The sequence below is a fragment of the Haliotis rubra genome, unplaced genomic scaffold (genome assembly GCF_003918875.1).
Source record: "Haliotis rubra isolate DU_JTF1 unplaced genomic scaffold, ASM391887v1 Scf351, whole genome shotgun sequence".
Classification (NCBI taxonomy): Eukaryota; Metazoa; Mollusca; class Gastropoda; order Lepetellida; family Haliotidae; genus Haliotis; species Haliotis rubra.
The window spans coordinates 348082-361317 of record NW_025767026.1 but is presented as its reverse complement, the minus strand read 5'-3'; the positions used below and the strand labels follow the sequence as shown (position 1 = coordinate 361317).

General features: G+C 41.9%; 1 protein-coding gene across 2 annotated transcripts in view; it reads left to right on the top strand.

The window, feature by feature from the left end:
• The first annotated feature begins 240 nt into the window (after positions 1 to 240).
• Positions 241 to 13236, top strand: part of LOC124285082 (vacuolar protein sorting-associated protein 41 homolog) — a 45706-nt gene continuing 32710 nt past the window's right edge. The window contains exons 1-8 of one of the 2 annotated variants that reach the window (XM_046721236.1): positions 241 to 325; positions 1154 to 1246; positions 1676 to 1768; positions 1952 to 2035; positions 3136 to 3210; positions 4326 to 4460; positions 10961 to 11083; positions 12365 to 12426. In XM_046721236.1, coding sequence (XP_046577192.1) covers positions 296 to 325; positions 1154 to 1246; positions 1676 to 1768; positions 1952 to 2035; positions 3136 to 3210; positions 4326 to 4460; positions 10961 to 11083; positions 12365 to 12426 — 695 coding nt within the window. In that variant the 5' untranslated portion in view covers positions 241 to 295. Of the gene's footprint in view, positions 326 to 854; positions 932 to 1153; positions 1247 to 1675; positions 1769 to 1951; positions 2036 to 3135; positions 3211 to 4325; positions 4461 to 10960; positions 11084 to 12364; positions 12427 to 13236 lie in introns of those variants that run through there. The other variant, XM_046721235.1, reaches the window with a different exon arrangement.

Below are 13236 nucleotides of genomic sequence, written 5' to 3'. Positions count from 1 at the left end.
TAATATTATAATCATATTTTTACTATAATAATGGGCACCTATTCTACAGTGATATGAAGAAAGATACTTTACAGCTACAAGCTGTCAACACATAATAACTTCTCACATTGCAGGATATAGTTCCCTTAATTTTTAATATCTACTTTCAATAATATAGACTTCTTACACAAATAGTTGCTGGATTATAGGTGATGGTCTGCCTTCCCATCAATTTAAAGCAAATAAAACGTATATTACGCCCAAAGAGAAAACGTAAACAAAAATAATTTGTGTCATGTGATACATCTTATTCAAAATGGCGACTCCCTCGGAAGCAAAATTGGGGGTACGATGTTTTCATGTCTTTAGGCTTTTCTGATTCGCAGACATTGACCTGTGTAGTATTGATAACCTGAGCCTAAGATCACCCACAGAGATATGTGGTTTTTAAAATATGGGATACTAACCGATTCTTTATAGCCAAACTTGAAACTTGCTTTGACAGAAACCGGAAATCAGGGTCCACATGCACGAAGCTATCTTAGACTTAGTGCTAAGGTGATCGTAACTCCCATATTATTAACATTGGCTTACGATCATCGTAGCGCTAAGATCGCTAGATCAGAGGATCCTATAAACTGCATTCTTGTGTGCCCAGTACCAGTAAATTGGTCAGTACCATGCTTGTCGTAAGAAGTGACTAATGGGTTGAGTGGTCAGGCAAACTGACTTGGTTGACACATGTCATCGTAAATCAATTGTGGAGATCGATGCTCATGCTGTTGATCACTGGATTGTTTGGTCCAAGCTTGATTATTTTCAGACCGACACCATATTATATAGCTGGAATATTGCTGAGTGCAGTGTTAAACAACAAACCAACAACCAAACACGTCATGGAGTTTGCAGCTTACCCATGCTATGCTTGGCATTTTCTGTCTATAGCTCAAAAGTAAAAAGACATTTCACACCATTCAACTGTCAGCATAATAAGATACCTTTATTTATGTTACTCAACACTACTATCTAAAGTATTTTTTATCTAGTGACCAATGAGTTATAACTTTAACATTAGTACATTTTTATCATTTGATAAGCAACAATGTGGAAACCTTTATTATTGTTTGCCCTTATGCTTATGGTTTTACAATAAACTAATAATGTGTGTTTACAGAAGGTTGAGAAGGTTGAAGCTGTTGATGATTATGACGATGATGATGATGATGACGACGACGATGATGATGAAGATGATGATGATGAAGATTCGGTAATGCTAAATAATCTGTGAAACAAAGTAACAATAATTACTACTAATAATAAATCTAACATGTCTGAGAAAATAGTCTAAGTACCTGCAATGTTAGCTGTTTAAGGATTTGCTGTTTATCAGTTCCAGTGAATTTTAGCTGTATTCCCAAAATATTTGACATGTCATTATGTAAGTTATGTTACATGGATATATAAGAGCAGATTTTAACATATGAAATAAACATGATTGTAAAGCAATTATTCTACTAAGAAACATAAAAACTTGTCTCTGTAAACATCTTGCAATGTGAAGAAATCTTTGTCCAAATGTGTGTTATGTTGGAGTAAGAAAAAACTAAAATGAGACTCACGTCTGACAGACAGAAGTCAGAAGTGAATAATGACACTCTAAATTGTATCATGGGTTTCCATGTTTCCATTTGTACAGGTTGAACCCAAGCTGAAGTATGAGAGAATTGGCAACGATCTGACAGGGATATTCAATAAAGATGCAGCCAGCTGCATGGCTGTACATCCAAAGGTAGACAATACATGTTCACTCAATTAAACCAGGCAATAATTAACAAATTCTACAGCAAAAGTTTTAAAAACTCCCAAATATTGAATACTATTCACCAATTTAGACAATTTATGGCCCCCTTTGGGAATGTTTTAGTTTTTGAAAGTAGACATGTATTCCACGATGTAACCCCATCTGTTGCAGTTCTTGGCTCTAGGGACTCACTGGGGAGTGATCCACATCCTTGACCACAGCGGCAATGACATCAAGAGCAAGGAACTTAATGCAGTATGTCGCACTCTTTATGACACAGTCTTACAACTGTCAGTGACTTTAGCCATGTTAACTATCAGTCGGAAGATCATTAGTGGCACTGTTTGGTCTTTGTAAGCTTATTTCATAAAAGTGCCTGGGTTGAGAATTGTTGGTACATTCACAGATTTTGTTACGTCATGGTTTACTTTAGTGATACGTGCCATTATTATATATGCATATATCACATACTGTATATCGCCGTGTATAAAGCGATCCCACGTGTAAGGCACCACCCTTGTACAAAGCTTCAAAATCAACACTAATTTCTATACTCCGTCTATAACGTGACCTTGAAGAAGCACATCATCAGAGACAGGGTTTTCTTACCATGTCAGCGGGCTGGGCAATCGTAATCGAGGCGAGGCTTATTTTATCTGTATTTGCAGAATATATAGTATGAACAAGGAACCCATGTTTTCTACCAAAGTAGTTCTTAGAACAGTAATTTTGAATGAAATGTTTAGTTTTAATGTCAAACAACGTTACTGGTTATTGGACACCCATTGACATCACCAGGCAGAACAAAATGTGAGATCTTCTATGTGTAAGGTCACTGCCCTTCAAACCCATCTAATTCTAGCTAGGAAAAACTCGCCTTGTATGCGGCGATATACAGCAGTTACCCCAGGCACCTGACTAACCTTTCTGTATTGTGGAGGGGGTGTGTGTGGGTGTGTGGGTGGTAATTCTCATCCAGTTATTAGCATTAATGTCTACTGAAGGTGATGCTATAAACTAGGCTCACTGGCTGCTATTATGCAGATTCATGACATATCTCAGAGTGAAATGTTTCAGTGGTGAAATTCAAGTAATACAATGCCGGGGATATAACTTTCTGATACATCAATGTCAACCAAATCTGCAACAGTTAAACTACACAACCCTGCGGCACAACTACTTAAAACAGAAAAAATCTGTTCTGATGTTCTTAGTCTGTTTTATGTCTGCATTGAAGTGATAGCATCGCACGAATTGCCAAACCTCCCTTATAAGACTTGAATGTAGGATTCTGTCAACAATATTGGCCAGTGTTGATAGATTTGTTATGCATTGATATATATCGTCCCATCCAGCACACAACAACTATCAACCAGATCAGCATTGATTACAAGGGAGACTATGTCGCCAGCTGCTCGGATGATGGCAAGGTAAATACATTGTTGATGCCTACCATTGTCAGTTACTGTGGAGATCAAACTGTCAGGAGCTTTGTTGTCAGAGCTGATATATAGAGCTGTCATTGTCTAAAAGTGAACATTGTAGTCAGATAGAGCTGTTATTGTCATAAAGGGAAGATTGTTGTCAGATAGAGCTGTTATTGTCATAAAGGGAACATTGTTGTCAGATAGAGCTGTAATTATCCTAAAGGGAACATTGTTGTCAGATAGAGCTGTTATTGTCATAATGGGAACATTGTCAGATAGAGCTGTTATTGTCATAAGGGGAAGATTGTTGTCAGATAGAGCTGTTATTGTCATAAAGGGAACATTGTTGTCAGATAGAGCTGTTATTGTCATAAAGGGAAGATTGTTGTCAGATAGAGCTGTTATTGTCATAAAGGGAACATTGTTGTCAGATAGAGCTATTATTGTCATAAAGGAACATTGTTATCAGATAGAGCTGTTATTGTCATAAAGGGAACATTGTTGTCAGATAGAGCTGTTGTCATAAAGGGAACATTGTTGTCATATAAGGAACATTGTTATCAGATAGAGCTGTTATTGTCATAAAGGGAACATAGTTGTCAGATAGAGCTGTTATTGTCATAAAGGGAACATTGTTATCAGATAGAGCTGTTATTGTCATAAAGGGAACATAGTTGTCAGATAGAGCTGTTATTGTCATATATTGTAGAGATAAGACTACTGTTGGGAACAATGCTATCAGAGCTATCAGATTAACAACATTATTGTTAGATTGAGCTGTAATTATCATATAGGGAACAATATTTTCAGATACAGCTGCCATTTTGAGAAAGGGAACATTGTTGTCAGATAGGGAGCAATGTGGTCAGAGCTGTCATTAGAAGAATAGAAATGTTGTCAGATAGAACATTGTCAGATTAGAAACATTGTTGTCAGATGAAAACAAACCCAAAAGGTCATTACAGGATTATGTATGTGATTTGAGATGCTTGTATATGTCTTTAACAGGTGATCATATCCGGACTGTATTCATGTGATTTGAGATGCTTGTATATGTCTTTAACAGGTGATCATATCCGGACTGTATTCATGTGATTTGAGATGCTTGTATATGTCAGGTGATCATATCCGGTCTGTATGCTTCGGAAAACAACCAGTGTGTGACCTTTGATAGACCTGTCAAGGCCGTTGCTCTTGATCCGCACTTCAGCAAGCCCGGGAGAGGGAGACTGTTTGTCACTGGAGACGAGAAGGTGATCTTTGTTGTTCAGAGTGGAAAGACGAAGAATCAAAATAGAAGCAGCTGCTTTTGATAGATAATTGAAAGGAATGGAGATAATAATCCTAAGTATATATAGAATTGTTTATATTATTTTTCCTTATCCTGACTCATGCATATTGCTTGTCTCCCTTTCCTTCCGAATGCTAGTTGAACACTTGAATCCCCTTTTGAAGCTCCCTTCAAAAAAGCGGACGTAAAATCACTTACCAGGAGTCACCTCCCTTGCCAGGTTTTGGCAGGAACGGCGCCACCCGTCTGCCATGCTCTTCACTCTCTCCTGATTCGCCCGAGTGGGCGGTTGTGAGAGCACCTGGTCCCCTATACGGCTTTATATCCTTTTATTATTTAGGCTTTTCTTCTAAATTAGCTGTATAAGGCTTTAGCTAACATTTACCTACAATATTGTACGGAATTAATTTTCAATTTCTCCGTTTTTGTCACGTTTTTACGTGATTATTCACATTGTTTACAGTTGATGAAATCTTGTTCTGATTGTAGGTATCGTTTGTCTGCTGTTGATCCGCATAACCTATGTCCTAATTGCAAGCCTATATGTTTATCTGACACTCGTTGTCAGTTGTGTTTTCACCTGTCTGATATTGCATTTTACAAATATTCATATTATCTGTCTAGACGTGCAAAGGACAGGTCCAGACGAGAATTACACGACATGTCTAAACCGGCTAAGCTTGCAGAGGACCGGCAGTTGGTGTCTGCGCAGATACAACATTCCAGTGGTCTACCGGGGTCGTCTACGGAGGAGGTTGCCGCCTTAGACACAGCTGGCTTGAGGAAGAGGTCATCTACATCTGAGACACCCTCTTCGCAGTCGAAGAAGACTAGGGCATCGTCTTCCCAGCGGAAGAAGGCAGCTACAGCTAAGACTTCGGCGAAGTCTCCACATGGGGCAACCAGAAGATGAGATCTTTTTCAGCTGAGATCGTCCCTCTGGAAGAAATAGATGTCTACGATGAGCCGCCCATCCTCATCCCTGAGATCACATCTAAGAAGAAGACGAAGACGTCTCAGATGCGTCGTCAGTACAACAGACAACGCAGACCTTCAACCCGGGCGCCTTTATTGCAGCAATTTACCCAACAGATGTTGGATCTGATGGATCAACGGTTCGCACGCCAGAGAGCTGCGGCGAAGACGACGTCTGCGACGAACCCGAGTGAAGGTCAACTGAGCAGCACACCACGTCCGTTGGGAACCAACGTCCTGCAGAGCATACAGGAAAATTCCAGCTCGACTACAGCATCCGCACGAATACCTGGCAGCCATACCAACGTGGACTCAGCACCAACTACGTTCGACGGAAGGACCAGACGTTCGCCGAACCCACGCAGATCATCATCGACATCAGATACGGACGTTCGTCATGAACCTGCACGCAACGGTTCGTTACCAAGGAGAAGAGAATCAACATCCGTACGAAGGCATAGAGATTCGTCACAAGACTCCAACCCTCGACAAAGCCATTCACCAACATGCAGGTTCGCGCGAAGGCACACATGGTCATCTCTATCTCCACGCAGGTCCCCACGTAGGATGTCACGAACACATTCACGAACGTATGGTTCGCCACGAAGGTCACCACGGAGGTCGCCTTACAGATCGCCACGCAGGTCACCACACAGATCGTCTTACAGATCACCTTACAGATCTCCTCGTTCAGACGACAATAGAAGACATCCATCCTCAGAGCAGGAAGATGACGGCGGGAATTATATTTTCCGACTCGGAAATCAAGTCATGGATGGCCAACGGTTTGGAACTCGCATCACCCTCTAAGGAGACCAACGAAGCACTATCATACTTGATGGTGAATGATGATATAGACTCACTCAAGATGCCACCTATCAACCCAGTCTTAGACGTTCCAGACAACCTCAGCACAGCCTTCAAGAAGGCAACTAAATACCAGACTCAGAGTATTCCGTCGTTCAACTCTAAGAAATTCTCTCTACACCACATGGAACCCTTCATGAAGGCCCCAGAGATAGATGAGAATTATAAGATCATCAACGACACTCGGACTAAAGCTTACAAGATAGAAGATAGCTGGCACAGTTAGAACCTTCTTCGGCCTAGCCAGGTCAAGAGCTGTCAACGAGACTTTCATCTCGAAGTTTAAGAATTCAACTTCAGAGGAAGATAGAATGATTTATTCAGCTCTACTTACACAGAAAAGAGGATCATCAGTTCATGTCTGAACACCTATCATCCATTTCTGCAGGCTTAACATTATCAAGAAGGCAAGGACTGTTATCTTCATGTACTTGGAGCGAGAAGTTTACCAAGACACTCTACAGAGCCCCTTGGTCAGCACCCTACATTTTTGCAGGAGAAATTGATAAAGTCGCCAAGGAAGTCGCTAAAGATTCCCGAGAAGTAATGATGATCAAGTCTATCGATACACTGGCCAGTGTAATACGTCAGACCTCCCAACATCATTCCGGCAACTCGAAGTTTGCAGGCATCCAGAGAGCAAGGGATAAGAAATCAGGCAACGCTAAAGGAAATAAGGATTCTTTTCGTCACCCATCCGCAGCTCCAAGAGGTAACTACGGAAGAGGTCGGCCCTTTCGAGGCACCAGAAGTTCCAGACGATGAAATACAGGTTCGGAATGACTGGAGTCTTCCACCCCCAGCCATTCCAGTACAACCCTCACAAGTGGGTGGACGTCTGCAACTCTACTGGAAGAATTGGGGAATTCTTCAAGACGACTTCGTATCTCAGATTCTACGCAGAGGTTACAGGATACAGCTACAAGCAGTACCACCAGTAACAATCAACTCTATGGTTCACAACTCTGCTGCAGACCAGAAGGGAAATCTACTAGAATCCATCACATCTCTACTAGAGAAAGAGGCATTAGAAGAGATAAAACACTGCGTCACACCAGGCTTCTACTCCCCAATTTTTCTGGTACCAAAGAAAAATTCAAAAGAAAAGTTCCAACTCATTTACAACATGAGGAAATTCAACAAAGATTACCTCCTACCACCCGCAAAGTTCAAGATGATACATCTTCCACAGCTACGACAGCTCATACGTCCACTAGATTATCTCGCCAGCATAGATTTACAGGATGCATACTTACACATCCCGATCCATCAGGAGTCAAGGAAATATCTACGATTCCTGTTCAACGGACGTCATTTCCAATGGAAGGTCCTGCCATTTGGAATATTGTCGGCCCCCTGGTTGTTTACTCGAGTGACAAAGCCCATCAATATATATCTACATCGTCGAGGTCTACGCAGTGCGTTCTACCTAGACGACGGGATTCAAGCTCAGCAAGATCCAAGTCAACTCAGGCTGCAACTGAACTTCACCATCAGACTTCTCACTCAACTAGGATGGCTAGTAAATCTCCTCAAGTCAGAACTACAGCCTACTCAGGACTTGCAATTCCTAGGAATACGGCTCATAACAACGAAGAATCGCATTCTCATTCCAGAGGATCGTTGGATCAAGATTCAACAAATGATCTCTCAAGTTCTACTCTCTCCCGTTACCACCACGAGAATGGCAGAGCCTATTAGGTCTCCTCACGTCAGCTCAAGACATGACACGCAGAGGGAGACTACAACTGCGTCCACTACAGAGATTTGTGAACGCCCACTTACACAGTCTGGATCCCTTCGAAATACCAGACAGGCTAAAACCATATCTACTATGGTGGACTACTTAATAAAGCCGGAGTGCAACGTCCACCTCTACACAGACGCATCACTGCACAGTTGGGGAGCACACCTCGACAACGAAGTGGTTGCCGGGGAAATGGTCGAAACAAGAAATGAATCTGCATATCAACATGCTCGAGATGAAAGCAGTAGTAAATGCCCTACTACATTGGTCCAACGTACTAAGGAACGCAAAATTGATGATCCATTCGGACAACTCAACAGTGGCATTCTACATAAACAAACAAGGATCAACAAGATCTTGCAATCTTCTAGACCTCAGCTTTCAACTATTCAACATAATAGACAATCTCAACATTTATGTGAAAGCATGTCACATTCCGGGAGCCAGGAATATAATAGCAGATGCGCTATCTCGACCACATCAACCATCCCCAACAGAATGGATGTTACATCCACAAGCGTTCAGATGCATCATACAGACGATAGGATCTCCACTCGTCGACCTATTTTCGCCACGAGATTCAACAATCAACTGGCAACATTCATCTCTCCAATTCCGATCCGCAAGCATGGGCGACAGGCGCTCTAAGCATCCCATGGGAAGGGCTAAGCGCGTCGCAGCGTTCCCTCCGCCAGCGTTAATACCACAGGTATTACAGAAAATCAGGCAGACAAACAATCTACAACTGATTTTGGTCACGCCTTACTGGCCAGCAAGAACGTGGTTTCCCGTTCTCTTACAAGAAATCGGAAAACCAACAATACAACTTCCAGTGTGATCGAACCTACTAATTCATCCTCACACCAAGCAAGATCACAAGTATCCCAGATTATTCCACCTACACGTATGGAACGTATCACGAATTGCTTGTCGAAAAGAGGATACTCCGCCAGAGCAGCTCAAGCAGTTACACTAGCTTTACACAGATGACGACAAGTGGCAAAGCTTTGAGAAATATGCATCGAGGAAAGGTTTCACTGCAATGAAAGCAACACATCCTCAAGTGGCGGAATATCTTTGTCATCTCAGACAAATGAGGAAATTAAAAGGTTCGACATTATCTACATACCTAGCGGCTCTCAGCTCAGTTATCACTATGAAGACAGGCGTGAAACTGACGAAAGTGCCAGAGTTACTGGCCTTGCTACGCTCTTTTAAGCTGGAAGACCAACAAAGGAAATTATAAAGCGCCGGCTTGGGATCTCAACGTGGTATTACGACATCTCACCAGTGATGTGTACGAACCACTAGAAAGAACTTCTTACGAATTTTTTACACAGAAAACGCTATTTCTGATCGCCTTGGCAACAGCGGCGCGGATGTCAGAAATACATGCGCTCGACTTTGAACGGATACGGTTTGACACACGTCACAACACGGTTCATCTAGGATTGAGGTGGGATTTCATAGCTAAGAATCAACTGCCAGGTCAACCGGACAGACAATTCCACATCCCAGCATTATCTACAATCCTTGGTCCGCAGGATATACAAGATTTATCCTTATGTCCAGTCAGAGTGCTGAAAATCTATCTACAAAAGTCTAAAACCAGGAGACGAAAATTCAAACGCCTTTTCATCCCCATATCGTCAGAGACACCCACAGAGATCTCACGTACTACGATATCAGTTTGGATGAGAGCAATCATACTACGAGCCTACAAGGAAGCAGGACTTGAGCCTCCTCGAGCCTCCAATCCGCACGAAGTTAGAGCACTGGCATCTACACTCGCTCTACATGGAAACTGCTCAATATCCACGAGCATGGAAGGGTGTTTTTGGAAATCGGAGACAGTATTTGGTAACCACTACCTCAGAGACTTTGCTACCGAGGACGTCTCCGGTATCCACCAGTTTGGACCTCTGGTTGTAGCTCAACAGCTGGCCGGTCCCTCAAAGGCTGAGGTGTATCTCCATCCTTTTACGCATGTCATGCAAAGCTGGTACTCCAAGGAATAGAGCTTATAGTCCATGTACACGTCTAGAACAGACTAGCATGAATATTGGACCCTGTACTGGTAAGGAATTACTTGTACATGGTTAGGGTCACTACTCCACTTGATACGAACATCAAGAGTTGGAGTTATTTAAATCCACATGTACGGTTACAGAAGAGTTTGATATATTGTGGTCCCCCCAAATTACCAAATTATTTTGACATATGGATCAACAGCAGCAGTGCCATTTAAAGTTCCCATGGGGGTATATAGGATGTAAATTCATCACTAAAGAATCCAGAGGTGGCTTGACCCACCACCTATACCGTCGGATTCTACAAGCAATAAGCATGAGTCAGGATAAGGAAAAATATGTAATTTTCTGACTAAAATTGATACTTTATACTTATCCTGACTCATGAGGTAAGCCCTCCCAACCTCCCCTCAAGGCACTCTGGATTTCCCAGTAAACCAGTGTGTCGGGTTATAATACGGAGAGAGTGAAGAACATGGCAGACGGGTGGCGCCGTTCCCTCCAAAACCTGGCAAGGGAGGTGACTCCTGGTAAGTGATTTTACGTCCGCTTTTTTGAAGGGAGCTTCAAAAGGGCATTCAAGTGTTCCACTAGCATTCTGAAGGAAAGGGAGACAAGCAATAAGCATGAGTCAGGATAAGTATAAAATATCAATTTTAGTCAGAAAATTACATTTATGTTGTTGATCATTGTTTAAAAATTAAACTGAGGACCTTCTTAGTGATATTAGATATTCAAAAGTGTGTAAATAACAATCAGGCAGGTACAAGCACCTAACACCAACACCCACCTTTGAAAAGCCTCACAATCAGAAAGTGAAAATGCCCTTATTTTCATTCACAGCTTATATTGAATGAACGAGCAGGACTGTTTAGTCGACACAAGATGACCGTTCTACACCAAGGTGAAGGTCCCATCAGAAACATCAAGTGGCGGGGAGACTTCATCGCATGGTCTAATGATAGGGTATGTTTGGTAGCACACCGACCATGTATGTTGTGGGGATTACAGGTTAGAATTAATCCGTGAAGGTCGGGGTTAGAATATTGATCTTCAGTAATCCATGCTTGTCATAAGAGGCGACTAATGTGATCGGGTTGTCAGGCTCGCTGACTTGATTGACACATGTCATCAGTTTCCAACTGTGCGGGTCGATGTTCATGCTGTTGATCACTGGATTGTCTCGTCCAGACTCGATTATTTACAGACCGCCGCCACATAGCTGGAATATTGCTGAGTGTGGCGTAAAACTAAACTCACTCACTCACTCACAGGTTAGAATTTGTCGGAAACAACCTATGATGGTTGTAAGAGGCGACTTGGAAACGTGTGAAGGTCTGGCTTAGATTCATCCTCGATATGTCCAGGGTATACGTTCCGATAAATCTCCACTATAGTTGACATATCAAGGATGGGTTAGAATTAGTCTTCAGCAATTCAAGCTTGGAGTAGGACGCAACTAATGGGATCAGGTGGTCAGGCTCACTGACTTGGTTGACACATGTCGTATCCCAATTGGGTAGGTCGATGCTCATACTGTTGATCACTTGATTGTTTACAGACCGTAGCCATATAGCTGGAATATTGCTGAATGCGGCATTAAGCAACAAACAAACAAATTAATGGATCAGGTGGTCAGGTTTGTTTACTTGCTTGTTGTGTGTCATTGTACACAAGCTATGTGGATTGTTGCTTGCAATCACTGGATTGTTTGGTCCAGACTCTTTACTTCACTGGCAGCTTTCATAACAAACAGCCATGCATGGAACATATCTCAGAATGTCTTTGCATCACTAAACGTAACATCAGTAATGCAATTATATTTTAACCATAGACAGATTTTATCAAGCATTTTAATACTTGTGAATCAAGTAGCTGATTGTTTTACAAGATGTATCTGCTTATTATCTTTCTTTGGATTTCTCACAGAATTGTCGTTTGGGCAACAAATAATAACATTGATGCATAAAGTTGATCCATAACCTTTATGAATCAACTTTGTGCATTATTACTATCTTTCATTGCTCAGTGATCTCTGGCCGCTAGTCATTCTGCACAGTTACCTTCCTTTGCTGCCAGGATCTGCTGATCATGTGTTCACAGATTGGTGGCAAATGTGATCCAAGTGTGACAGTACCATATCCACTGAGTATTACTCCCTCACATCAAGGCTTTAACAGTCTAATGATACATTTCAGTTACTCTCACAGGCTTAGATCAGTGTGTATCTGTGAGTTTCTGTTTCAGAGTGTGAAGATTTTTGATATGACGTCCAGGAAAAGAATCACTCACATTGATAAAGGTCACAGGTAGGATAACTACACAGCAGCCCTGTTATGATACATTCCCAGTTGCCTGTTGTGTAGCATAATTAAAGATTGAAATATCTGCTTAACATTCCTGATTTAGTACTGGTCACCATTTGTTTTAACATCATTATGAATATTGAGTAAGTGTAATTGAGAGGAAGATTTTATTAATAATTAACCTTCAGGAAAATAGTTTTCTTTTTAGTGTTTGACACATTCAGTATGGCATAGAATTGGCTTTAGAATAGAAATGGTCAGAAATGTCAATGTGTCCATATGTCAGAGTAGGTCCTGGGTTGGAAGAGGTCCTTGGCTCTCTTTTGCTTGTATCTTAGTGAAAACTGGGTCGGAAGAGGTACGTGGCTGTCTGTTGCTTGTATCTTAGTGAAAACTGGGTCGGAAGAGGTACGTGGCTCTCTGTTGCTTGTATCTTAGTGAAAACTGGGTCGGAAGAGGTCCTTGCCTCTCTGTTGCTTGTATCTTAGTGAAAACTGGGTCGGAAGAAGATGGCTGTCTGTTGCCTGTATCTTAGTGGCTGGGTCGAAGAGGTCCGTCTGTCTGTTGCTTGTATCTTAGTGAAAACTGGGTCGGAAGAGGCACGCGTCTGAGGTTGCATCTTAGTGAAAACTGGGTGTTGCTTTGTATCTTAGTGAAAACTGGGTCGGAAGAGGTACATGGCTGTCTGTTGCTTGTATCTTAGTGAAAACTGGGTCGGAAGAGGTACATGGCTGTCTGTTGCTTGTATCTTAGTGAAAACTGGGTCGGAAGAGGTACGTGGCTGTCTGTTGCTTGTATCTTAGTGAAAACTGG